At 35.5% G+C, this 27,947-nt stretch overlaps 1 protein-coding gene across 5 annotated transcripts in view; it reads right to left on the bottom strand.

Moving 5' to 3' along the window:
- Positions 1-317: 317 nt before the first annotated feature.
- NOX4 (NADPH oxidase 4) overlaps positions 318-27,947 on the bottom strand; it is a 168,233-nt gene continuing 140,603 nt past the window's right edge. For 4 of the 5 annotated variants that reach the window (XM_047823952.1, XM_047823954.1, XM_047823951.1 and 1 more), the window contains 5 exons: positions 25,170-25,289; positions 22,595-22,703; positions 14,673-14,741; positions 13,141-13,241; positions 318-1,237 (listed from right to left, as the gene is read on the bottom strand). In XM_047823952.1, the coding sequence (XP_047679908.1) occupies positions 1,117-1,237; positions 13,141-13,241; positions 14,673-14,741; positions 22,595-22,703; positions 25,170-25,289 (520 nt within the window). In that variant the 3' untranslated portion in view covers positions 318-1,116. Of the gene's footprint in view, positions 1,238-13,140; positions 13,242-13,870; positions 13,968-14,672; positions 14,742-22,594; positions 22,704-25,169; positions 25,290-27,947 lie in introns of those variants that run through there. The other variant, XR_007144956.1, reaches the window with a different exon arrangement.

Raw genomic sequence — 27,947 nt, 5'->3', positions numbered from 1 at the left:
CAGAATACCAGATGGTGCAACAAATAATATTCTTGATTCTGAACCTAAATACTAATGAAGTATTTCTTCTTGTGTAGAAAGTAAAGTACACGTTCTTTTGTTCAGGAATGGCACTGTACTTTCATTGTCTCCAGTATAAACCAATGTGTGGCAAAAGAGAGATGTCTTCTATCTTGGTGACCACTGAGAGACACAATGCTCTTTGGTCTCAAAGTACAAATTAAAGTACCTTAACAGGCTAAAAATAAGACAATCTATCCGGGGGGGGGGGGGGGAGGGAGTAAATAAAAATAATAGAGGCCAAAATGCTGAAAAAGGAAAGTCTATATATTTCTTTATAATTTAGAGTAATGATATTTTCCTCATTACTATGCAACAGTAATAGATTAAGTAAATTGTGGATGGAAAGGGCCTATTAAATCACTGTCTCTAATGCATGCAAAGGAGGGGAGATTTCCTTATAGACAGGAAAAAAGAAGAAAGAAAAATGTAAAAATAGATACTATATCAACATTTATAAAAGTTCATTTAGCATAAAGTCTACAGACATCAAACAGAGGTATTAGCATCAGTAGTGAGGAAGATTAGATACAAAGTACCCGTATTAATAGAGTCCTGTGCTATATCTTCAAACATCTAATATATTTGCCTGAAGCTTTTCAAAATCAAAGCTACTCTTGTTTATACTCACGTAGAAAATGTAATCTGAGTTTCAATGAATTTTTAATTTTGTTCAATGTTGCATTTGTTCAACCAAAAACAATTTAAAGAGGACCAAGGCTATCAGCGTCACAGTGAGCAAGCACAGCTCCTCACTAGGGAGTTCTTGAATCTGCCATAAAAATCAACAGTGTGCATCTAATAGTTTTCTTTTAATCTGAGCATTGAAAAGTGAATCATCACATCAACTATTCTTCAGGGCCTCTTTGGTTTCCAGATTAAACATGTAATGTGACCTGTCATCTTGCCACATTCTCTGTATTTCCATTTTAAATAATCATAAATAAGAAAACCTTGCTACTCTTTGGTATGACACAGCTGGTTGATTCAGCTGAGTTTCAGTCTTAGAAATTGCACTCATTCCTTGTTCAGAGTCCTGGTTCATCTCAAAGGTTTTCAGCTGAAAGATTCTTTATTGTATTCAAATCTTGTCCCATACGAATTGTTTCGGTTACTCAGTTTATGAAGGGTCTTAGAAATTGAACTGGGTCCACAGCAGAAAACACCAACTGTTTTCCTGGTAAGACAGAGGAGAAAATGGAAAATCAGGTGAAAAATTAGGCAGAACATAACAAGAAGTATGTGTTACAAACATGTTTAAGGTATTAACAAAATCCATTTATTGCTGCTTTGCATACTGAGTTAATTAATTTCTCAATTATTTCCAAATGTAAGTGATCACCATGAAGATACATTATTTACTTCATGCTATTCCCACTAGAAATCAGGATAGCTCAAAGAATGCAACTACAAGCACATATTTGCTTATTATCAGACAGAAAGTGAGAAGTCTGCCTTTAGCCTTTCCGTTACATGCAGAAACAAAATCAAGAACAGCAAGTGGTAGATGTCCGTCCACACTGGATCATGTCAGTCTTCTCTTACTAGATGCTTTATATGCATTTCTCTAAAGAGCCCATGAATTTGCACGGGCAGTGATGATTAAGACAAAGAAAAGCTACTACCAATTTGAAAGGATAATTTTAAGTAACTAATTTATATCCAAGTTGAAACAAAAGCATATTAATCTGTATACAATTCATTTTTTATTTATACACTCTAAGAACTGTAATAAATGCCAAACAGATTTTATTATTTGCTAACATAAAATTTTAGTAGATAAATTATACATATCCCTAACAAATAGACTAAATAAATCCCAGGAAATAACTAGTATTTCACATTGATCTTCTTCCAAAATTTATTATTTGCATTGAATTCTTCCTGGGATATCAAAATTACTAACAATTCATATCATATCTTAGGCAAATATAGTGTGTCCTCATTAGCTTGGCTGAGAATAATTGGTGCTGGAAAAACAAACCTGGTAAATCCACTTAAACGGGTATCAAGATTTTATAATAAATACTTGAACAATGGTTTTACTAAAACATTTCATCTTGAAAAATGAAACAAAGAACTACAAAAATAGAACTTGCACTTGCAGCCATGATGGAGTAGTAGAGACTAGATTTATCCTCATGCATTGAAAAACTAGGGGAAAAACCCCAATATATGAAGTAACATATTTTCAGATACTTGACAGTAGGTAGAACAGAACAGCGATTCACTAGAAAAAGAGAAAAAAACAAAAAACAAGAAACCAAGATGAGTCCAGCAATTGTCTCTGCTTATTGCCTGAAGGCAATCTACAGGCTGCAAAACAGAGAAATTCATGCTGAGATTGGGGCTCTGAGCTGAAGAGACAAAGAATGGAATTCATGGAGGACAAAACAGCTAGAATCTGTGAAGAATGTGGAAAGGAAGAGAGATTGGGGCACCTGGGTGACTCAGTCAGTTGAGTGCCCAACTTTGGCTCAGGTCATGATCTCATGGTTTGTGGGTTCGAGCTCCATGTTGGGCTCTGTGCTGACAGCACAGAGCCTGCATCATATCCTCTGTTTCCCTCTCTCTCTCTGTCCCTCTCCAGTTTGCATGCACTCTTTCTCAAAAATAAACATGAAAGAAAGAAAGAAAGAAAGAAAGAAAGAAAGAAAGAAAGAAAGAAAGAAAGAGTGATCCACAGAAGGAAGCTTTGGGGATCTGTAGAGGTGAACCCTCAAGTCTTTGGCTGAATACTGATTTGCTCAGGTGTGAGAGGAAACTACATGAATCTGGGTAAGGAAGTAGCAGAAAGCAGTAAGGCAAAACCATTCCGAGTTTACACAAGGTTGTGAATAATTCATATTCCCACAAACCAGAATGAAAAGATCTGTATTTCATATGTGGGCAATGGATAGTATTCTAGAAAGTTATCACCTTGCTTGAGGCAAGAGGCAGGGTGGATGTTGGACAACTTTGCCATAGATGGAAGGTGCCCTGGATCTATACTAACAAAGCTTAAAAGCAAGACTTAGGAAGATCAGACTGAATCCAAGTCACAAGACTGCATGCCTGAAACAAGTCCAACAATATTGAAGAGAAAGATCAAAATTTGGCATTTAACATCTAATGTTTATTTATTTATTTTGAGAGACAGTGGCGGGGGGAGCAGCACAGAGAAAGGGAAAGAGAGAATCCCAAGCAGGTTCTGTGCTGTCAGCCCAGAGCCTGACGCAGGGCTTGATCCCATGACTGTGAGATCATGACCTCAGCCGAAATCAAGAGCTGGATGCTTAACCGACTGAGGCACCCAGGCACCCTATGGCATTTAACATCTAAACTTCAAAATGTACAGTATCCAATAGAAAATTAGTAAGAGCTTTACAGAGCAAGAAATTATGAACCTTAACTAGGAGTGTTATGGGCTGAATTATGTCCCCTCAAAATTCGTATGTTGAAAAACCAAACCCCCAATACCTCATAATATAGCTGTATTTGGAGATAAAACATTTAAAGATGTTATTAAGTTAAAATAAAGCTGTCAGAGTGTATCCTACTCCAGTCTTCAAGAATGTTTATAAGAAGAGAAAATGTGGACACATGAAGAGACATGAGAGGAGACACATGCACAAAGCAAAAGACCATGTGAAGAGACAATAAGAGGGTAGTCACCTGTAAGCAGAGGAGGGAGGTCTCAGAGGAAATCAACCCTGCCACCATCTTGATCTTAGATGTCCTGCCTCGAGAAATTTGAGAAAATAAATTTCTTTTGTTTAATCCACTCAAGTCTGAGGGATTTTGTTATGGAAGCAAGCCCTATCAAACTAATACAGGAGAAAGATCAGTCAATAGAAACAGGCCCAGAACAACAAATTTGATGGAATTATCTATCAGACATCATTGAAACAGTGATGAGAAACACCCTTCATTATATTCAAAGGTAAACATCAACATGATGGGAAGAGAAACAGAAGATTTTTTAAAGGCCTAAATGGAAATTCTAGTCATTAAATGCAATATTTAAAATGATAAATATACTGATGGGTTAACAGAAAAATAGGCACTGCAGAAGAAAAGATAATTAAACTTAAAGACCTAGCACTACAATCTATCCCAATGGACCACACCAAGAACAAAAATTAGGGAAAAAAAATGAATAGAGGCTCAGTGACCTGTGGTACAATATCAACTAGTCTAACATGGATGGAATTGTAGCCCCAACATGAGACAAGGCAGAGGGAAAGAGAAAAAAACACTTAAGAAATAGTTGCCCTTTTTCCAAATTTGAAGAAAACAAATACATAGATCCAAGGATCTAATGAACCCCAAAGAGAGCATACGCAAAGAAAACCACGGTAAGTCAATTTAAAGTAAAACCAAAAATGACAGTTTTCAAAGAGAAAAACAAAAACAGCCAGAGGGGTAAAAGGACACTTTACAAATAATAAACAGCAGATGAAAGATGGAGTTCTTGTCAAAAACTATGCATGTCAGAAGGCAATGAAGTGACCTCTTCAAAGTGTTGAAAGACAAGCGAAAATGTCAACTGTACTATATCAAATTCTAAACAAAAATAATTTTCAAAACTGAGGAAGGAATACGAACTTCTTAAACAAAAGGTGAGAGAAATCAGCACCAGCAAACCAGCACTATAAAGTATATTAAAGGAAATTCTTCAGGACGGAGAGTGATATCAGAGGGAAATTTGAATCTACCTAGAGGAATGAAGAGCACCAAGATGGTAAATTGGTGAATAAACACAATGTGTATTTTACTTAATTTTTAATCTCTTTAAAATATAATTGATAGTTAAAACAAAAGTAATAACTATGCATTATGGAGTTTACAGTATATGAAGAAAGATGAATAAGAACAATAACCAAAGCGGGGCGCCTGGGTAGCTCAGTTGGTTGAGCATCTGACTCTTGATTTTGGCTCAGGTCATGATCTCAGGGTCATTAGATCTCAGTGCATTAGACTCTGCACTGAGAGTGGAGCCTGCTTAAAATTCTTTCTCTCTCAGGGCACCTGGGTGACTCAGTTGTTAAGCATCCAACTTTGGCTCAGGTCATGATCTCACGGTTTATGAGTTTGAGCCCTGCGTTGGGCTGTCAGCGCAGAGCCCACTTCAGATCCTCTGTCCCCTTCTCTCTCTGCCCCTCCCCTAACGCATGCTTTCTCTCTCAAAAATAAATAAGTATTTTTTAAAAATTAATTAAATAAAATAAAGATTCTTTCTCTCCTTCTGCCTCTCTCCTCACCCCTTCCTGCTCATGCTCTCTCTCTTTCTCCAAAGAAAGAAAAGAAAGAAAGAAAAAGAAAGAAAGAAAGAAAGAAAGAAAGAAAGAAAGAAAGAAACCACAGCCAAAAAGATGCAGGGGGAATGGTAGTACATAAAGCAGTATAATATTATTCAGGGTGCACTGTGAAGCTAATGATATACACTCTAAACCTAGAATGTTTCTCTGATTTCAGCCTCATCAAAAGTACCTGAGGGACTTCCCAGTCCACAAACCACCTGGTCCATGGACCACCCCTAGAGCTTCTGATACAGGAGACTTTGGATAGGGTTCAAGAATCTAACAAGTTCCAGGGGATGTTGGTCCAAGGAATGAAGTTTGGGAACCAATACCTCAAATAAAACACTAAAAGCAAACAGAGAAGTATGGCTAATATGCCAATATAGGAGTAACAAATGGAATCATAAATGTACTCAATCCAAAAGAAAGTAGATTAAGAAAGAAAAAGAACAAATGTGATAAATAGAAAACAACAGTAAACTGCTAGATATTTACATGCAAAGGAATGAAACCAGACCCCTATCTTACACCACTCACAAAATTAAGTCAGAGAGAATTAAAGACTTAGAGGTAAGATCTGAAATCATCAAAATCCTAGAAGAAAATGGAAAAAATCTCCTTGATAATAGTCTTGGCATTGATTTCATGGATAGGACCCCAGCAGTACAAGCAATAAATGCAAAAATAAATATGTGGTATTACATCGAATTAAAAAGCTTCTACACAACACAAGAAATGCTCAACAAAATGAAAAGATAGCATATGGGATGGGAGAAAATATTTGTAAAAATACATATCGAATAAGGGGTTAATATCCAAAATATATAAGAAATACATACAACACAATAGCAAAAAAAGAAATAATAAAATAATAATTGAAGTAAAAATAGGCAAAGAACCTGAATAGACGTTTTCTGAAAAAGATGTTCAAACAGCCAAATGGCACATAACAGTGCTCAGCATCACTAATCATCAAGGAAATGCAAATCAAAACCACACTAGGATATCACCTCACGCTTGTTAGAAAGGCTATCATCAAAAAAGATAAAGAGACAAATGTTGGCAAGGATATGGAGAAAGGGAAACTCTTGTACACTACTGTTGGGAATGTAAATTGGTACAGCCACTATGGATAACAGTATGGAGGTTTCTCAAAAAGTTTTAAATAGACTAGCGCGCCTGGGTGGCTCAGTTGGTTAAGTGTCCAACTTCAGCTCAGGTCATGATCTCCCGGTTCATGAGTTCGAGCCCTGCATTGGGCTCTGTGCTGACAGCTCAGAGCCTGGGGCCTGCTTCGGGTTCTGTGTCTCCCTCTCTCTTTGCCCCTCCCCTGCTTGTGCTCTGTCTCTCTCTGTCTCTCAAAAATAAAAACAAAATGTAAAAAAAAAAAAATTGTAAATAGAAGTACTATATGATCCAGTAATTCCTCTTCTATGTATACATCTGAAGGAAATAAAATTATTATCTCAGAAAGATACCTGCCCCTCCATGTTCATTGCAGCTTTATTAGAATAGTCAAGACATGGAAACAACCTCAGTGTTCATCAATGGATAAATGAATAAAGAAATCATGTGATATACATATAATTTATATATTAACTATTAATATCACACATACATACACACATACACACAGAACAATATTATTCACCCATAAAAAAGAACGAAATCCTGCCATTTGCAACAACATGATTGCAACTGGAGGATATTGTACTAAGTGATATAAATCAGACAAAGAAAGACAAATACTGTGTAGAAACAGAGAGCATATTGGTGGTTGTCAGGGCCAGGCAAAAGAGGTAGGGAATGGGTGAAGGCTGACAGAGAATTATAAACTTCCAATTGTAAGAATAAGTTCTGGGAATGTAATGTACAGCATGGTGACTATAGTTAACAATACGGTGTTGTATATTTGAAAGGTGCTAAGAGAGTAGATTGTTAAAGTTTTCTTTATACACACACACAAATTGTAATTACATGAGGTGATGGCTGGCTGTGTTGACTAACTAACCTTCTTATGGTAGTCATTTTGCAATATATATACATATATCAAATAATTATATATATCAAATATTATATGGTACATATTCAATTTATATAATATTATATGTTAATGATATCTCAAGAAAGCTGGAAAAAATCAAACACTATTTTTTATTCCATGAAATAATAAAGCATAATATATTTTGTAATGAATACATATAATATTATACATAGAATAATAATAATAATAATATGTAATGAAATAGTTTAAACACTACAATTAAAACCTCCAACTAAAAAAGTCTGATATACATGAAACAAAAACTAATAGGACTATAAAGACAAATAAAGCTAGAGTTACAGTTGATGATTTCAACACTACTCTCTGTAATTGATAGAAAAAACAGAAAATCAGTAAGCGTACTGAAGACCTAAATACCATTAACAACCAACTGTAACTAATATTTACAGTGTGCTCTATCCCCATACAATGGAATATAAATTCTTTTCAAGTGCATGCGGAATGTTCATCAACACCGACCATATTTTGGGCAATAAAACACGTCTCAATACATTTTAAAGGATAGAAATCACAAAGAGTATATTTTCTCAACAGAACCCAATTGAACTAGGAATCAAAACCAAAAAGATATATGTAAAATCTCCACATGTTTGGAAATTAAACAACATACTTCTAAAATAATCAATGGGTCAAAGAAGAAATCACATAGAAAACTTAAAATATTTTGAAGTGTATAAAAACACAAACAAAACATATCCACATTTGTGTGATGTAGCTGAAGTGTGGAGAGGGAAGGAAATTTATAGTATTGAACACTTTTATTAGAAAATAAAAAGGGTCTGAAATCAATGATATAAGGTTCTACTTTAAGAAACTAGCAAAAGAAAACCTAAGTAAACCCCAAGTGAGAAGAAAATTAAAAAGAAACATGAAAATAAATTGCCTTATACATAATACAATTTAGATTATTATTAAAACCAGATATAGACACACTAGATCTGAAACCTAGTAACACACTGGGTTACTTAGATTGAATAAAATTGAACAATTCAATTTACACCACCAAAAAACAAAAACAAACAAAAAACCTAGTGTGGCTTTCATGAAAATGAGTAGGCAGTGAGTCATTGTTTGTTTATGTACATTCTCTGTCATGCTGCATTACAGTAAGATAACATTACTTTCTTCACAGGGCAATTATAAAGTTCATTTTTCAATTTTTACAGATTTCCTGATGGCTTCTCTTAAATTATTTTTTTTTGAGAGGGAGAGAGCATGAGTGGGGGCGGGGGTTGGGAGGGAGGGGGAGAGAAGGAGAGAGAGAGAGGCAGAGAGAGAGAGAGAGAGAGAGAGAGAGAGAATGAATCCCAAGCAGGCTCCATGCCTAGTGCAGAACCCCATGCAGGGCTCTATCTCACAACTGTGAGATCATGATCTGAGCTGAACTCAAGAGTTGGATGCTTAACCCACTAAGCCATCCCAGTGCCCCTAAAATCATCATTTTTAAGGCACCCATATATCGTATTTTTTACATTTTTGTATTTCAGTTGTTAACTAGGTTAACTCTAGTAGATCTTTGTGTAATTTGAGGAGTTCCCCAGTGTGAGTTTCACTAACAATGAGATCCTGTAACTTTTTCAAGATCTACACTTAATCTCTGCAATCCATTTTCACTAAATTTGTATTTGGTTTCTGCAGTCCAACAACCATCTGGAGATTTATCTACAAAAACTTTGCTGAGATGGGTAGAAATAGATGTTAAGCAGAGAATGTTGTTTGGGGCCAGATGTTGGGAACTAGTTCCATAATGCTCAACATATTTGTGCATATTGTATATTTGTGCATATTATACCAATCTTTGTTTTTCCGTGCAGATTTGCAAGTGTGGGATCTCATAATAATGACAGTTTATTCATTCCTTGTGAATATAGATTCAGAAGGTTTGAGTGACTTGACCCAGGGACATAAGATCGAATGTGAGAGATCAGACCCAGGTATATTTAAAAAATACAGCATCTCTTCTTAATTAAAACCCTCAACAAAGTAGGGATAAAGGGAACACACCTCATCATCATAAATATACAAAAGACCCACAGCTAGTATCATCCTCAGTGGGGAAAAACTGAGAGCTTTTCCTCTAAGGTCAGGAACAAGAAAGGGATGTCCACTCTCACCATTGCTATTCAGGATACTACTGGGACTAGAAATCCTAGCCTCAGCAATCAGACAACAAATATAAATAAAAGCATCCAAATGAACAAAGAAGAAGGCAAACTTTCCCATTTGCAGATGACATGGTACTCTATGTAGAAAACCTGAAAGACTCTACCCAAAATTGCTAGAATGGATACAGAGATTTGTATTTTTTAAAACACCAGGAGGAAGATATACAGATACGGTCTCAAACATTTTACTCAATCCCAGAGTATTAGTTCTCTACTCCAAAGGCCACATAAAGTTAATCCTTTATTTCTCCTTTTGTATAATGCATAAATTTGACTAATTTATGATATGATACGTATTTTTATTACAAGTAAGAGGAAACTGGACTTTGGTTAGGCATAACGAAAAATTTCCTGACATGCTTTTAATACTGAATGGCTTATGAAGTAATATCTAGAATCTTTTTATACTTTTGAAAAATTAGTTGTTGACTTTTGGTGTATTATAGTTAATATTCTGCTGTAATACACATAATGAACACATCTCACTTGCAACATCTCACTGTCCCTAAGAGGGACATGGTAAAATAAAACTGCTATTCTTTCTATTTGGGACAATGTTTTGCTGTAAATAAAACACATTGAACTTTACAGTCAGAAGACAGGGTTCATGTATAAATTCTGACTCATTAACCATAGCTTGAGATAAATCATTACCTTTTGGGTCCTAGTTTCTTCTTTTGTCAAATAATGATGAAAATAGGGTGACTTCAAAAGCTCCTTCACTTTCCTTGATCATGTAATACCATTACATAATTCATTTCCTGAATTTAAAAAAGCCACACAAGGAAGGAACCACCTCATACATGTGTGCAAAGTAAATTGAGCATAAACTGATTCAGCCTTTTGGTTTTGATAGGACAGTATTTAAATGTGTATACTCTTTGAGCCAGCAATTCCATTTCAAGGATTCTAACCTTGAACTGCAACTCCCAAAGAGCCTGAGAAAGTATGTGCAAAGATAATTACTATAGCACTGTTAGTAATGGTAGAGAACTGGAGGTAACCTATATATCCATACTGTAGAATACTGTGAGGTAGAATTACATGGAAATCATCCATGAACAACATATGAGTGTACCTGAAAAAGACTACATTAAAGAATTCTATGTAATAGATTCATTCAATTTGCATTAAAATTTAAGGTTCATATTTTCAGTATATAGATTTTAAATATATATGCATACATATACATGTACATGTATAAGTATGTATGTATGTGACTTTATATATTCTTTCAGTAATTCATGTACATGAGGTTAACCAAAATTTTATATCTCAAATGAGGACTTCTCTTTAAGTAGCACCTTTTTTCTAGTTAATGAACCTTAAGATGTTCATCCATTCTTTTCCTAAATATGCCATGTAAAAATTCTTTAAAAATAATGCGTTTTTAGGTGCTTGGCCAGAGCAAATACAGAAAGTGAAAGTGTTGTACAAAATGTCAACAGCAGATGGTATACACTTGTTCTTCTTAAACCAGCTTTGCTGTTTGAAGGAAATGAACAACCAAGCAAATAAACATACAAAATCAATCTAAATCATGAACAGTTTAACTAATGAGAATTCTTAAGAAGGAACCAAAGAAATCAAGAATCCCAATCTAATTTCTTATAAATGATCCTTTCCTGTAATAGAATTTGGTTTCCGAATTGAGGAAAAACAATAGCAACAATAACAAAATCCCAAAGTTTTCATCACTATACCAAGAAAATTAACAAAAGGATGCTTGTCAGGAGTCAACCATGTATTTTTTTTTAATTTTGTTCCCGGGGCTCCAGGAGCCATTACAATTCCTAAAACAAAATCTCTGAAGATGGAGCCAGGAGCCATGATACATCAGTGATTCTTTCAATAAATTGTATTTATCTAGGAATTCATGAACTGAAGCATTTTTAAAACTCTTCATCTGAGAAGCTGTCTCATTTATTCACAAATATCCTTTTTATATTTATAAAAATGTATTTTTTTTAACGTTTTATTTATTTTTGAGACAGAGAGAGACAGAGCATGAACGGGGGAGGGGCAGAGAGAGAGGGAGACACAGAATTGGAAGCAGGCTCCAGGCTCCGAGCCATCAGCCCAGAGCCGGACGCGGGGCTCGAACTCACGGACCGCGAGATCGTGACCTGAGCTGAAGTCGGCCGCCCAACCGACTGAGCCACCCAGGCGCCCCTAAAAATGTATTTTTTAATTGTGAATTGATTAACTATATACTAGTAATTGTAATACTAAATCAATCTAGGAGAGCAACAAAGGATATTTTAAAAACTAAAACTTCAATTTATGTACATTCTTATTACAGAAGTATGTTTACTTAAGCAACAAAAATACAATTAGTTCAAATGTAAAAACATATTGAATTTTGATAAATTCTATAGGTTAAATACAATGGAAATACAAGTTCAAGTAGAAAAAATAATGTATGGGCGCCTGGGTGGCTCAGTTGGTTAAGCGTCTGACTTTGGCTCAGGTCATGAGCTCATGGTTCGTGAGTTAGAGCACCATGTCGGACTCTGTGCTGACAGCTCAGAGCCTGGACCCTGCATTACATTCTGTGTCTCCCTCTCTCTCTCTTTCTGCCCCTCCCCCGCTCATGCTCTGTTTCTCTCTCTCTCTCAAAAATAAATATTAATAAAAAAATTTTTTAAAGAAAAAATAATGTAAAATTTCCAATTGCTAACGAAAGCTTTTTGTATATCTTTACAAATATATGAGGTTGGTATCAAAAAACTGATATTTTAATTCCAGTAGACAGGTTTAAAAGAGTTACATTAATTTAAAAATGTCAGCATGTGCAATATGTTAGAAATTAGAGCCTTTGCAACTGTTTAAACTTATGATGAAACTATTTCAATACCAAATTTAAAATGTGTGAGTGGGTATATTGTTTTCAAAATACTCTTAGAATTCTTATAGACCACTGCCTTGAACAATAAGTTTACAAAAAAAGGGGAGTTGTGGCTAGTCTGTGCCTTACAGTGAATGCTTTCCTTAAACGGTAATCTCTTTAGACCATAGACACGTATTTCATAATACTAAGATTCCTCATAGAGTTATAGCTTCCAAGAAAAAAAATTATGTTTGGAAATACTCCTGTATTAGAGACTCCATATTACCACTAAGGATTTTAAAAGTTTATTCATTCTGATAAAAAAAAATGCAAATGCCTGATTCTTAAGTGCATTCATTGTTAGAAATGCTGGTAGAGTTCCCTTGTTTGCCAACATGATTTTGAAAAGTTTTTCCAGTGATCACCTGATACATGATGTTGGAATGAATACCCATTTTAATATGGGTCTATGCAAATTTGAAAGTATGTAGGATAGTTTCCTCATAAATTCTTTATAGACTATTTCTAAGCCAAATTTTAATTATTTGATGTTACAGATATGTGTGAGGTGGTCCCTGACTTGCTTCCTTCTTTGAGAGTGATAATTGAGTGTTTAAGTGACTTTGCCATTTGTAAACCCATTACCTAATTCATCTTTAAAAACTACATGTTATGATTTGAGAATACTTTAATTTGATCATTAGCCACATGGTAAATTTCCTGAGAATTAGTACTTACCCTCTGTTACATTTTGCTATTTCATCAAATAGAAGTTTCCACCGAGGACGTCCAATAAAAAGTCTTGAATTCAGTGCTTGGTATTTTTCTCCAATTATCTTCTGCCAAAAAGAAAGCACTATATTTTATATGACACAGAGTTGGACGAATAACTTATTTCTCTAACATCATTTTCTACTGGTGCTGTGGCTTCCTACCAAATTGCTGTGATTTAAAGAATATAAATATCAAATGGCAAGCTATTAAGTATAGTCATTTAGAAACATCATTTCCTTCCTCTTTTCCTTTAAAATCCATTATCTTCTTGAATTCCATTATTACAAATGGCTGATTTTCCTAGACTTCAGTTAGTTGCTTCATTTTTAACAACAACAATGTTAAAGAAGGCATTTTAATTGCCTACTCTCAAAAAGGGTGTAGCATATAGACTTTATTGAAGTGTTTTTGCACTGCAAATACAGTTGTCATATTTGGCTCATTGTAGGAGTAAAATACTACAAATTGTCATCATAAATTTGGGGAAATGATCCTAGACAAGATAGCCTAAGACAGAAGAGCTCCACATCTTGAGTCGATCAACAAAATAACTTCTAACGGGTTGGTGTTTGCAATTAACAGAATATTAGATCTGGATTGGCAATGAAGGGTCAGAGGGAAGTGAGAAGACAGGGGGAGAGTGTCTGAGTCCCAGGCAGACAAATGGAGAACCAATGCAATTTATGCTCCATACCTTAATTACAGCCATACCATGAGGAATAACGATACTGACTTGCTTCATGAGAATAGGAAAATGAAATATTTTTTTACATACCAAATGGGATAGAAATCTGACTAGAAAAAATAGGGTTAGGTTAGTTTTGAAGTAACTGACAAGCATTCATAGTTTGTATTCAAAGTATTATAGAAAATATATAATGGAAAATACTAAACTAAAACTTGTAAAAGCATTCATGCCCAGATTTATACACCTGTGCAGCACTTCCATGCCATCTGTAAACCTCAGCTTCCTCATCTATAATGTGAGGATGGCAATATCATCTACCTCTTGGATCTGTTGTAATTACACAAGATAATGAATATGAGATGCTGAGCACAGGGTCCCTAGTATAGTAAGTACATGATGTGTAATGGCTATTACTATGTTGTTTAGTTTCCCTTGAAGAGAAATAAGCTTAACTACATATGATCTTATCTTGTCTCTCCACATAAAAACTCCCCTCGATGAACACAATCATGAGACTGTTCGCTCATGGTCTGATTTCTGGAGGTGAAGAGTTTGAGATAACAGTGAAAAGGAGAGAGATGAACTCAAAGGTCTGTTCCCGCTCCCTGTGAGGAGGACAGATGAAAGACCTAATACGGTTAGCTTCAAGGACAAGCCATGGGTTTTCTGGACACATTCCAAAAGAGGCCTTCCTCTGGGAAACTTCTATTCAAACCACCTGCAGAAATGTTCTTCCAGCATGGCCCTTAGAGTAGATCTTCTATTATCAAGAGGCTTGTTTAATTTATGAAAACATCCAACCACATACCTGTATCCCATCTGTTTGACTGAGGTACAGCTGGATGTTGACATAGTCAGGTCTGTTCTCTTGCCAAAACTGAGAGGACATAAAAGTAAATAGACATGAGAATTCCTTCCGTGTACTCAGACTTTCTCCTATTCTAACATATGTGATTCTACAATTTAAGATGTATGGTGTCTAATCACAGTCAACCTTTACTAGCAAATGTGTATATATACATAGGTACATATATGCATATCATATACATGCCAGATTCTGACATTAATAACGTGCGCCTATTGGCACAATTAGTGCAAGTAGTAGTAGTAGTGATAAGGGAATACTAGATGGTAGCAGTGCAAGACAACAATCCTGTTATCTTATTTCACTTTTTAATTTTTTTAGAGAGAGAGATAAAGAGAGTGAGTGGGTGAGAGAGGGACACAGGGGGAGAGAGAGACAGAGAGACAGAAGAGAGAGAAAGAATCCCAGTCTCCACACTCAGCATGGAGCTACACATGAGACTCAATCCACTACCCTGGGATCATGACCTGAACCGAAATCAAGAGGTAGGATGCTCAACTGACTGAGCCACCCAGGAATCCCTATGTTATCTTTATACATACAAAACCAAGCATGTGAAATATTACACTGATATCCCCTAAATCCTTTCCCTGTATCTCTTATTTTATTCCTTAAGAGTCCCTAAATTAGAGCCAAGAGTTCACTCCTAAAGAACATGATTTTCTTTAAAAAAAACCAAAAAACAAACCACAAATAATGATATAAAATATGCATGCTAGGAATCACAAAAAAAAAATACAAAACAAACAAAAACAAAAACAAAAGGCAGAGTTCTTATTCTTGCCTTCCTCTTACTCAGCAGTAGTTTTCCTTGTACAAAAATGTATGAGGCTGTAAACATACCTGCCAAAATAAAATAGTCTCAAAAAAAAATCTCAAACATTTCAATGCCTTGAAAAATAAAATAAGAAAAATATCACCTACAGGAAAATAAACTCAGCAAAGAGGGGAAAAGGGTTGTTCTTGTCTCTGTATGCTGCCTTTTTCTAGAAGACAAAAATGAACCTACTAATAATTGGCCTTCCTCTGAATGAACCCTGACTTCTGAAATCTGTTATTTTAAAAATATTTTTGCACTTGAAATTAATATTACACTGCATGTTAGCTAATTGGAATTTAAATAACCTAAACTGGAATTTAAACAAAAATTTTAAAATATTTTTAAATGTTATACAAATATAAATTTAAAAATAATTTTTATAATTTTTTTTTTATTTTTAAAAGTATTCTTCTTCTTAGGGCCTCCTTTCATCACCCTGATAAGGACAAGGCATCAAAAGTGGAAGAGAAGGAGAGGAGCACCTCCACCTGGTGGGCTCCTTGGAGAACAGAGAGGAGTGTTTGAGGTGTGGATCCCAGGAAAGGCATCCATAGGAACAGCACTTCTTCAAAAGACAAACCATTTCTTGAACAGAGATCAGCATAGCGGGTTTGCTTTAGATGGTAATGTTTTGTTGGACTTTACTGCAGCAAGAGGATCCACTCATTCAAAGTATTATTTCTATATTATACTATAATACATTATCTACATTATCTACAATGGCCAAGTTTATAGCAACATTATCTACAATGGCCAAGTTATGGAAACAGCCCAAGTGTCCACCGACTGATGAATGGATAAAGAAGATGTGGTATATATATATAATGGAATATTAGTCAGCTATAAAAGCAAATGAAAACTTGCCATTTGCAATGACATGGGTGGAGCCAGAGAGTATAATGCTAAGTGAAATAAGTCAGAGAAGGACAAATGCCATATGATTTCACTCATATGTGTAATTTAAGAAATAAAACAAACACGCATAGGGGAAAAAAAAGAGAGGGGGCAAACCAAGACACAGACTTTTTTTTTTTTTAATACACTCTTAACTATACTGAATGGTTATCAGAGAGGAGGTGGGGTGGGGATAGGTTAAACAGGTTATGGGGATTAAGGAGTGCACTTGCAAAGAGCACCAGGTGATGGAAGTGCTGAATCACTATACTGTACACTTGAAACTAATATTACAGTGTCATAACTAACTGGAATTTAAATAAAAAATTAAAAATAAGTATTTAATTTAATTTAATATAATATAAAAAATGATACATTGGGACTCAAAGTAGAAGTTTTAGGAATGCAAAAAAAAAAGGCACACTGCAAATGGTGGGGGGATTAAGTAGGGTTTCATCACCCCTCTGGCCCCATTTACCGTGGGAGGAACACGTGGCAGGTGACTTGTCTCTCTTCCCATATTGGCCCTGAGACTTCTAAGGATTTACTCACTCATCTAGGCCTCAGGTTTTTCATCAGGACAATGGTAGGGCTGAATGTCATCATCTGTTTTCAGATGTAAAACTATACATTTTCTAACAGGTGGAAACTCTGAGTTATAAAGCCCCAATAAAAACATATTTACTTTAAAAGTGATAAATGATCATTCTCAGCTCCCATCATACTCTTAAAATATAATCGTTAATTATATACCATCAAATAGCTGCCTCAAGTTATAGCCAAATGCTAAATTCATTTTTAGGCCCTTTCGGAACTGAATCAGGATTTATGACTTTTAGTTCCAAAAAACCAGAAGTTTCTAGATGCCAGTGATGAATAGCACCTCAAAAAACACGTGGCTTTTGTTGATTCTTGTCTTAAATGTTTACCAGGATGCTGTTCTGAGATCAGTCCAATGACTCCTGCATCGATAACTGGTATTTGGTACCCACAGCCCCTAGTAAGAACTATGGAAATTTGAATGATGTTTTTAATGATGTCAATGTCTCCACTTTAACCTACCCCTCAATGAAGATAATAATATCTACTAAAGGAACAATTTTCTACAAATAAAAGGAAAAGGGGAAAAAAATAAGGGAAAAAATAAATATATGGATCAACACAATCTTGCAAATAGATTAGGACTGTAGGATCATGCACAAATATTATGTTCTTCATTTTTACTTCTCCTGCCTATCACCCTTCCTTATTTTTCTCACAAATAAAAAATAACAGGATGTGAGTCCTGGAAGGAACTTTACAGATCACTAAGAGGAATCATGGTAATCATTTCTTAAATGCCTTCAAAATGATAGATACTTTAGATATGTTAAAGCTAAGTCTCACATCAGGTTTCAAGTGCTGGTAGCCTCCTTTACAAATTGAAAGCATAAATCAGGTTTATAGAGATTAAGTGATTTACTCAAGGACTTGTAGTTCATATGAGGTAGAACCACTGTTCCATTGTAAATGACAGAATCCAAATGCCTGATGTAGCCTTGATCCCTCATTTTGATTTTGCCAATATGACCCACAGAAGTGAAGTGACTTGGAGTAAGTCATGTGGTTAGATATTAGCAGAGCTGGTACCAGATCACCTGACATCTGGCCCCGTGGTCTCCTTCATTCACCAGGTTGGGACAATCTGCCCAAGCAAGATCCACTTAAGATCCACATTTGTCATCACGGCAGATAGTCTGACACCAAGACAGTCACTAGGGCAACTAAGGTAACTTTGTCTTAGGCATTCTAGAATAATGTGAAACACAGTGGGAACAAGATTGAAAGACTCTATATTTTCATTAGTTTTCAAAAACATTTTCACCTACTCACATAAACTGTATGTAAAGTCACTATGCTATATTGCAGTTGATCTCTCTCTCTGTCTCTCTGTCTCTCTCTCTCTCTCTCTCTCTCACACACACACACACTCTGAACTTGGTAACACAGTTGCAAACACATCATCCTTAGAGGCAAAACTGAAGGACCAATGTTCATCCTGCTGATGTGAAAAATCAAAATCTGGGTGCAGAAGTGTGTATAGAAGATAGTCATCACTGTATTGTTTACACTAGTTTAAAGCTTGTATATTATTTACTCCACAGAATCTTAAGGATAAAGCACATCCATCAAAAAACTTGAAATGAAAACATAAATCTTAAGATTCAACTCCTTTGAAGGTCCAGCCACTTAACATTCTTGTCTTTCCTTTAATCCTTTCCTTCCCTACTACTTGCCTTATACAACATCTATTATTCAAATGTGCCTTTCCTCATCTTGGATCCAATTATGGCTTTTTATTTAAAAAAAAGTACAGGTTTTAGATATCAGTTCAAGAAAGATTAAAAAATTAGAAAAACAAAAGGTAGAATTAGGAAATCCCATAAGTAATACAACTGGTTAATAATCATATGAAGAGAGGTTCAATCTTATTAGCATTCAGGAGAAAATAGAATGAGATCTCACTGTTTAAGAGATTGGTAGAAATTAACAAGATTGGTAATATAATGTTTTAAAATAAATGTCTCTCATACTCTTTGGTAGAAATGAAAATTTCTCTTTGGAGAGTGTTTTGTCAGTATATATTAAAAATTTAAATTCATTCACAACCTCCTCCTAACCTCCAACTCAGAAAGTCAGTCCTGGGGATCAACCCAGGAAAAAATACTCACAAATCGAAGAGTGGTGATTTTGCTCTTAAAAGTTTTTCCTCCTTTAGCCTCAAAGACAGAACTCTCTCATGGTTTTCCTGCTAACTCACTGGCCAGTCTGACCAGCCTCCTTTGTTGGCTGCAATTCATCCTCTGTGCGTCCAGAAACTGCAATATCCCAGAGCTTGATGTTTTCACACACACTTCCAAGATCTACATTTATATCAGTCTTGCTCAAATCCTTTCAATGGCTTCTCATCCCTCCCATTTATCCCCTCCTGATTCAGCAGGTCCCTGGTAGGTCCCAGGAATCTGTACTTTTTTTTCCCAATTGTGGTAAAATATACATAACTGTCCTTAAGTGTACAGTTCGTGACATTAAATACGTCCACACTGCTGTGCAGCCATCACCACCATCCACCTCCAGAACCGTGTCATCTTTCTAAACTGAAACTCCATGCCCACCAAACAATAACCCTCTGTTCATGTTTCCTGAGTCCCTGGCAACCACTGTTCTACTTTCTGTGTCTATGAACTAGACATCTATGTACCTCATATAAACAGAGTTGTACAATATTTATCCTTCTACGTCTGATTTAATTCATTTAGTATAACATTTTCGAGGTTCATCCACACTGCACTTCTCAGAACTTCATTCTTTTTTAAGAAATATTATTCCCTTCTATGTATATGCCACATTTTCTTTATCCATCACCAGGCGTTTGGGTTATTTGGCTATTGTGAATAATGCTGCTATGAATACCGGTGTACAAATATCTGTTCAGATCCTTGCTTTCAGTTCTTCTATCTCCAGAAACCATTTATTTTTTGCATAAAATCCAAAGACTTTATGTCATCCACTTTTCCTCCAAAACAGCATACACACCAGGTCTCTCTATGATTGATTCTCTTACTATTTTCCCCCTTTCTTACTTTGCTTTGCCCACACAGATTTCTTTCATCTTCCCAAACTACCAAGCATACGACTGCATCAGAGCCCTAGCCTATGGAGTTAGATCCCCTTTTCTACAAGATTTCTGCCTAGTCTGCTCATTCATTTCACTAAGGGCTCTGCTAAAATACCTTTCTGGGAGTTGAATTCCCAATTACACAATATATAATTAGTGTGTCCTTTATGGTTTACTCTGTTGCTTTATCCCACTTTCTTTTTCTTCTTTGTCCTAATCAGAATCAGGCATCCTATGTATTTAGTAGTTTGTTGTCTATCTTCCCCACTTAGGATGAGCTCAAAAACTTGTTTTTGTTTTGCTCTCCAATGTAGCTCCAGGTCCCAGAACAGTCTGTGATTCATGGCAGGCAATGAGTGATTATTTGATGAGTGACAGAATGACAGACTGAATAAATGAATATCTGCATACAAAGACATGTATGATACTCACTGCAGTGTTCTTTGTAATAAAAAAGATCCATCATTAAGGGATGGTTAAATAAAGTACTAAGTACATCTATATTACAAAATACTCTATAGCAGTAAAAAGAATGAGGTAACTCTATTAAGTGTTATTATTAAAAATGTTCAAGACATAGTGATAAGCTTAAAATAAGCAATTCATAGAACAATACAAATAGTACAGTAGAATTTATATAACACTCTTGAGTTACCTCTGGTTACACAGATTGGGTGAGGAAAATATTAAGGGAGGATTTGGTTTATCTGAATGATTTGACACTTTTCCAAAGAAGGCATATGGATTACCAAGAGACACATGAAAAAAATGCTCAACATCACTAATCATTGTGAAAATGCAAATCAAAATCACAATGAGATATCACCATACATCTGTCAAAATGGCTAGTATTAAAAAAGAAATACTAAGTGTTCATGAGGACATGGAGGAAAGATAACCCTCTTGTACTGCTGGTGGCAATGCAACCACTGTGGAAAACAATAAGAGAAGTACCTCAGAATATTAAAAATGGAAATACCATATGATCCAGTAATTCTACTACTGGGTAATTTACCCAAAGAAAGTTCAGACACTAATCTGAAAAGACATATGCACCCCTATGTTTATTGCAGCATTATTTGCAATAGCCAAATTTTTGAAGCAACTTAAATGTTTTCCGATATATGAATGGAATGTTCATATATACATATGTATATATATAGAGAGAAAGAGAGAGATAAATGAGAAATATATATATATATATATATATATATATGTGTAATATATATATAATGAGAAATAAATCTTGTCATTTGCAACAATATGGATTGACCTAGAGGGTATTATGCTAAGTGAATGAAATCAGAGAAAGACAAATACCATATGATTTCACTTCTATGTAGAATCTAAAAAACAAAACAAATAAGGCACCCAGGTAGCTCAGTCAGTTAAGTGTCCAACTTTGGCTCAGGTCATGATCTCACGACTCACAAATTCAGGTCCTGCATCAGGTTCTGTGCTGACAGCTCAGAGCCTGGAGCCTGCTTTGGTTTCTGTGTCTCCCTCTCTCTCTCTTCTCCTCCCCCACTCATACTCTCTCTCTCTCTCTCAAAAATATAAACATTAAAATTTTTTTAAAACACAAAACAAACATACAGAAATAGGCTCATAAATACAGAGAACAAACTGGGGGGTAGCCAAAGGGAAGGGGGGTTGTGGTATAGATGAAACAGGTGAAAAGGATTGAGAGGTACAGACTTCCAGTTATAAAGATGAAAATTATAGCATAGGGGAGCTAGTCAATAACTTATAATAACTTTTATGGTGAAAGATTATGACTACATGTATTGTGGTAAGCAGTTTGTAATGTGTAATTGTCGAATCACTATGCTATACATCTGAAACTAATAAAACACCATATGTCAACTATCCTACAACTAAAAAGAAAAAATTTACAGCAAAAATGCTTATTTGTATTACTTGTATAATTTGCAAAAATTAAGATCTATATATCAACAGATAAATAAAAAGCTACATGTAGGATAGATGAAGGAGGCCTGCTTTTTATTTAAGAAATAAAACTTAGAATTTGGGATTTTCGACATTCTGCCTAGTGTGCCAAAAGTTTGGTGATGGTCCATTTGGAATATTAAAGGTGGAAATAAGAGATTAGAGCTAACAGAACGAAGGATGGAAAGTATAGTAGCAACCGCCTGCTGATGTGGCCCTCTATGTGCTTTCCCTCATCACCCCATATGCATACCTCACCGACCATAAGCCTACATTTCCAGGTTAAAATATTCTACATTAAAACACAAATATGAGCATTTCTATGTTAAAAAATACCATAGATATATACACATATTCTCAGATAGCAACATCTGAAAATGTGCGTACTAAATTATTAACATTCTATTCCTGTTCTCTTAAGAATTTTTTCTTGTTCTTTCAACTTATCTGCATATTTCCTGGTTTATTCTATAATAAGTATTATTTTTGTCACTTGAAAAAAAATAGTATTTTTAATGAAAAAAATAACCAACCGAATTTTACCTTGTTATGTAACACACAGAGTAAGTCTGCAAACCAACGGAAGGACTGGATGTCTCTGCACACCCAAATAAAATATAGTCTTCTGAGCTTGTACGGTTCCCAGTCATCCCTGTAAAATTAAAAGAACGCAGCAGGGATTAGGATGAAAAAAAAATTAAGAATCCCTGTATCTGAAAATTTGCTTTTCATTAGTAAGCAAGCAACCCACAGAAAAACCAGTCATTTACATTTTATCATTTGTCATAGGACTTGCTACAGCTCTCAAACGAATTTAAAATGCAATATACTGACTCAGAGGAATGATACACTCCATGAATTAAAGTGTTTATTATTTGTGAATATCATATGCAGATCACCCATTTCCAGTGTGAAGGCAATAAACTCCTGGACCAGAATAATATGAACCCTGCATCTCAGAAAAAAGTTCTCTATTTTCTGTGAATTCTATCACTCAGCAGGGCTCCACTGGACATCAGTTGTGTCCTGGCCTCCAGGCAAAATGAGCCAAAACCATTCCAGAAAGCTGGTTGTTTATCCCCTTCTCAATAATCCTTAAAGAAAGAGATGTAACAGCCACCTACTATGTAATGCATTCCAGTAACTCATAATTCCAAGTCTGGATTCCTATTTATAATTATGAAGTCGACTTGAGGTTAAGAAAATATTTTCTCTTTTTCTTAACTTGGAGTGCCCAAATAACTTGCAGTATGTTTTCAGAAGCAAATGATTCCTGGCTTGGAATATGGTTATTTTTCTAAGAACCTCCAAAAAGTCCCAAATTTGTAACAAGCATTTAAAATTGAATATCATTCAAACACATCATTTCAACTTTATTATTCCTTGTTTTAGTACTCCATAAAAGAGTTTTAACGCAAATTGTGCCTTCTTGAAAAGTGAATAGAATACATTTGAGAATAATTTTTTACGATTATGTTTATTTTTTCATGAAAATTAATATTAATCAATTAATTTTTGCTTATAATCTTAGAACTAAAATAACTGAAAAAGTATTTACTCGGTAAACAGTCTCATATTTGAAATTTTTATTCTTCAGTCTGTTATAACTTTGCTGAGTAATAGGCCAAGGCATCATATGCTCATTTGTTAACTCCTGAGAAAAACTTTTCCTGACCAAAATTCTACAATAACCCTAACCCTTTATTTTTTTATCCCATTATCCTCTCTTCTTTTTATCATAGTTCTAATATTTTCTGAAATAATGTTATTATGAATTTCTCACTGGTTTATTTTTCACCTGCTCCATCTGAATGGAAGCTTTTTTTTTAAAATTTTTTTTTTTCAACGTTTATTTGTTTTTGGGACAGAGAGAGACAGAGCATGAACGGGCGAGGGGCAGAGAGAGAGGGAGACACAGAATCGGAAACAGGCTCCAGGCTCTGAGCCATCAGCCCAGAGCCCGACCCGGGGCTCGAACTCATGGACCGCGAGATCGTGACCTGGCTGATGTCGGACGCTTAACCGACTGCGCCACCCAGGCGCCCCTGAATGGAAGCTTTTTAAGGGCAGGGACTATGTTTCATTCATGACTGTATTACCAGTCCCTATAAGATGGTTTGGCATGTAGGTGCTCCAAAGTATTTGTTGACAGAATGGATGAACAGTACCACTTACTATTTATGAGAAAGTAGAGAAATGAAGGTTGGTGGAATAATTTTCAAAGGACACAGGAATGGGGAGCCTGGGTGGCTCCATCAGCTGAGCTTCTGACTCTTGGTCTGGGCTCAGGTCATGATCTCACGGTTCATGAGATGGAGCCCCACATCGCGCTCTACGTGCTGACAGTGCGGAACCTGTCTGGGATTCTGTCTCTCTCTCCCTCTCTCTCTGACCCTCCCCTGTTCGCTCACTCTCTCACAGAAATGAAGAAATAAACTTTTTAAAAAATTATTTTAAAAAAGGACAGATGAATGCCAAATTGTGATGTTTTACAAGAGAGCATGCTGAAAGCCACAGACCACATATTGAGAAACACTGAATTACTCCCCTCATCAATCAGTAAATGGAGTTCCATGAACAACAAGTAAAGTAGTGCCTCCTTATCTGTGGTTTCACTTTCTGTGGTTTCAGTTACACTCACGGTCATCCGCGGCAGGGAAGCAGATAATCACTGCTCCACCTGACATATTGTCGGAAGGTCAACAGCACACAATGCTTACATCATTCACTTCACTTCATCTCATCACCTAGGCATTTTATGATCTCACCTCATCACAAGAAGGGTGACTACATTACGATAAAATATTTTGAGAGAGAGATACCACACTCACAAAACTTTCATCACAGTATATTATAATTTTCCTATTTTAATATTTGTTATTATCTCTTATTGTGCATAATTGATGTTAAGCTTACAGAAAAAAGTGTATATATGTAGGGTTTAGCACCATCTGCAGTTTCAGGCATACACTGGGGATCTTGGAATGTATTCCCTGTGTGCAAGAGGGAGGACTACTGTAGACAAATTCTGTGAGGAATTACCTCATACTAAATGGCAGATGTCTGAAATATTGGTAGTTCCCTATGTGAACTAATAAAATGGATCAAAATGACATACAGCAGGGTGTTGAGTATTGATGCAAATGGAGTTACTCCAATGCCTCCGGCCACACACAGGCTAACCTCGTAGTTCAAGGATTCCTCAAATGGACTTCCAAATGGACCATCAATGTACAGCCTGTGGAGAAGGCAGATAAAGGTGGGAAAAATGAAAAGAAGTTAAATTAATTCTCTGTAGTATGTAGCAAACATGCTGAATCCAATTTCTAGGCTCTGTATGCTCAGGCCTTATTTCATCACTTCTCATATTGACAAACCTAAAGGAATAAGAAATGTTATGTATAAACTCTCAATGCTAAAACAAGTACATCTGTTTCTAAGCCTTCCCTTTTGAGGGAAATAAAATAAAAAATATTTTAACATTAATTAAAAGTATAGAGAAGCATTTATAGGACCATGACAGATAGCTAAGGACAAGTTAAAGCTCTGATCATATTAGTATATTTGATTAAATTAAAATATCAATTGGTTTACTGTGTCTAAATTCAGTAAGTAAGGGTTCTCTTCAATAGCAAAGTCAGTAGTAGCAATATTTACAGAAACATTTACTATGTGAACAGAAAAGTAATAGAAGAAAAAAATAAAGAAACTGTTCCTCCTCTTTCCCTATTGAGGTTTATTAGTATAGAAACAGCTGGAGAATAATCTCAAAGGAATCTCCACTTACTTGGGATTGTATATTCAAGCAAGTGTGTGTGTGTGTGTGTGTGTGTGTGTGTGTGTGTGTGTGTGTGAAATCCTTAACTTCAACAAAACTTGCTAATTGTTCACTTAATATTTTTCCTCCATACTTTCTTAATAACAAAACATTAATTTATTCAGGGAAGCAAAGTGACCAGCTGAAACACTACACTGCCTAAAATCTATTGCATTTATTTTGACTGTGTGACTATGAACTTGTTGATGTAGCGTAAATGGAAGTACAACCAGAAAAATTGGAAGGCTCCCTGAAGGAAGCTGTCTCAGTTGAAAGCTGCATCTCTTTATTCCTCCCTTTCCTTTTTTTCTTTCTTCTTAGTACCTAAAATGTTGACTTGATGGGCTTAATACTTGTCTTTGATGGCTGTAAAATTAATATAGCCTCTAAAAAACTACCTTGTTCTAGGTATCTTAATGTTAAAGATATGTTGTTGTTGTTGTTTTTTTTTAATATTTTTTTTTAAATTTTTTTATGTTTTTATTTATTTTTTGAGAGAGAGACAGAGCATGAACGGGGGAGGGTCAGAGAGAGAGGGAGACACAGAATCGGAAACAGGCTCCAGGCTCTGAGCTGTCAGCACAGAGCCCGATGCGGGGCTCGAACTCACGGAGTGCGAGATCATGACCTGAGCCGAAGTCAGTCGCCCAATCGACTGAGCCACCCAGGCGCCCCGTTAAAGATATGTTAAAGGCACTGCCATTTTAATGCTCTTTTTTATATATTTTATATATATTTATATATATATATAAATTTATATATATATTTATATATATTTATATATATTTATATATAAGTATATATTTATATATATAAATTTATATATATTTATATAAATATATATAAATATATATATATTTATATAAAAAATATATATGTATATATTTATATTTTATATAAATATAAATATATATATATATAAACTTTGCTAAAACATAGCAACTGTCCCCCAAAGTATATTTATGTTGTCAGTGTTATGATACACGTACCTTTTATTGTAAGGAATGACTGCAATGATAGATCATTTAATATCAAGCATTTGTGAACTTACTGGTTAAATGCTGAATGAATTAATGAATGGACAGTCTTTGGACCTCTGAGCTCTATGGCATGTAGTCTAAGTTGTGTACCACTACCCATGTCAGGATTTGGTTTCCTTTCCTCCTGGGTACTTATAGACTATACTTCTCGGAAGTTTTTGTGGTTATATTGAGCCATATATCTAATTCTGACCACTGGGCTGTGAGTAGAGGCAATACTTGCTACTTCCAGAATAAGGCAGAGAAAAGCGTTGTCTCCTCTATGAGAAGAACTAAAAGCCATGAGTTGAACCGGAAGACAAAAGGCAACTGAATCCCTGACTTATCACTTGAAGCAGTTGTTTTGGATCCACTGACTCACAAAAGTCACTTCATGAGTAAGAAATAAGTCTGTTTTAGACACATAGACCAATGGAATAGAATAGAAACCCCAGAACTAGACCCACAAACGTATGGCCAACTCATCTTTGACAAAGCAGGAAAGAACATCCAATGGAAAAAAGACAGTCTCTTTAACAAATGGTGCTGGGAGAACTGGACAGCAACATGCAGAAGGTTGAAACCAGACCACTTTCTCACACCATTCACAAAAATAAACTCAAAATGGATAAAGGACCTGAATGTGAGACAGGAAACCATCAAAACCTTAGAGGAGAAAGCAGGAAAAGACCTCTCTGACCTCAGCTGTAGCAAACTCTTACTCGACACATCCCCAAAGGCAAGGGAATTAAAAGCAAAAGTGAATTACTGGGACCTTATGAAGATAAAAAGCTTCTGCACAGCAAAGGAAACAACCAACAAAACTAAAAGGCAACCAACGGAATGGGAAAAGATATTTGCAAATGACATATCGGACAAAGGGCTAGTATCCAAAATCTATAAAGAGCTCACCAAACTCCACACCCGAAAAACAAATAACCCAGTGAAGAAACGGGCAGAAAACATGAATAGACACTTCGCTAAAGAAGACATCCGGATGGCCAACAGGCACATGAAAAGATGTTCAGCGTCACTCTTTATCAGGGAAATACAAATCAAA

The sequence above is a fragment of the Prionailurus viverrinus genome, chromosome D1 (genome assembly GCF_022837055.1).
Source record: "Prionailurus viverrinus isolate Anna chromosome D1, UM_Priviv_1.0, whole genome shotgun sequence".
In the NCBI taxonomy this organism is placed as follows: domain Eukaryota; kingdom Metazoa; phylum Chordata; class Mammalia; order Carnivora; family Felidae; genus Prionailurus; species Prionailurus viverrinus.
Note: the sequence above shows the minus strand (reverse complement) of the source record. Positions and strands in the feature narration are given on the sequence as shown.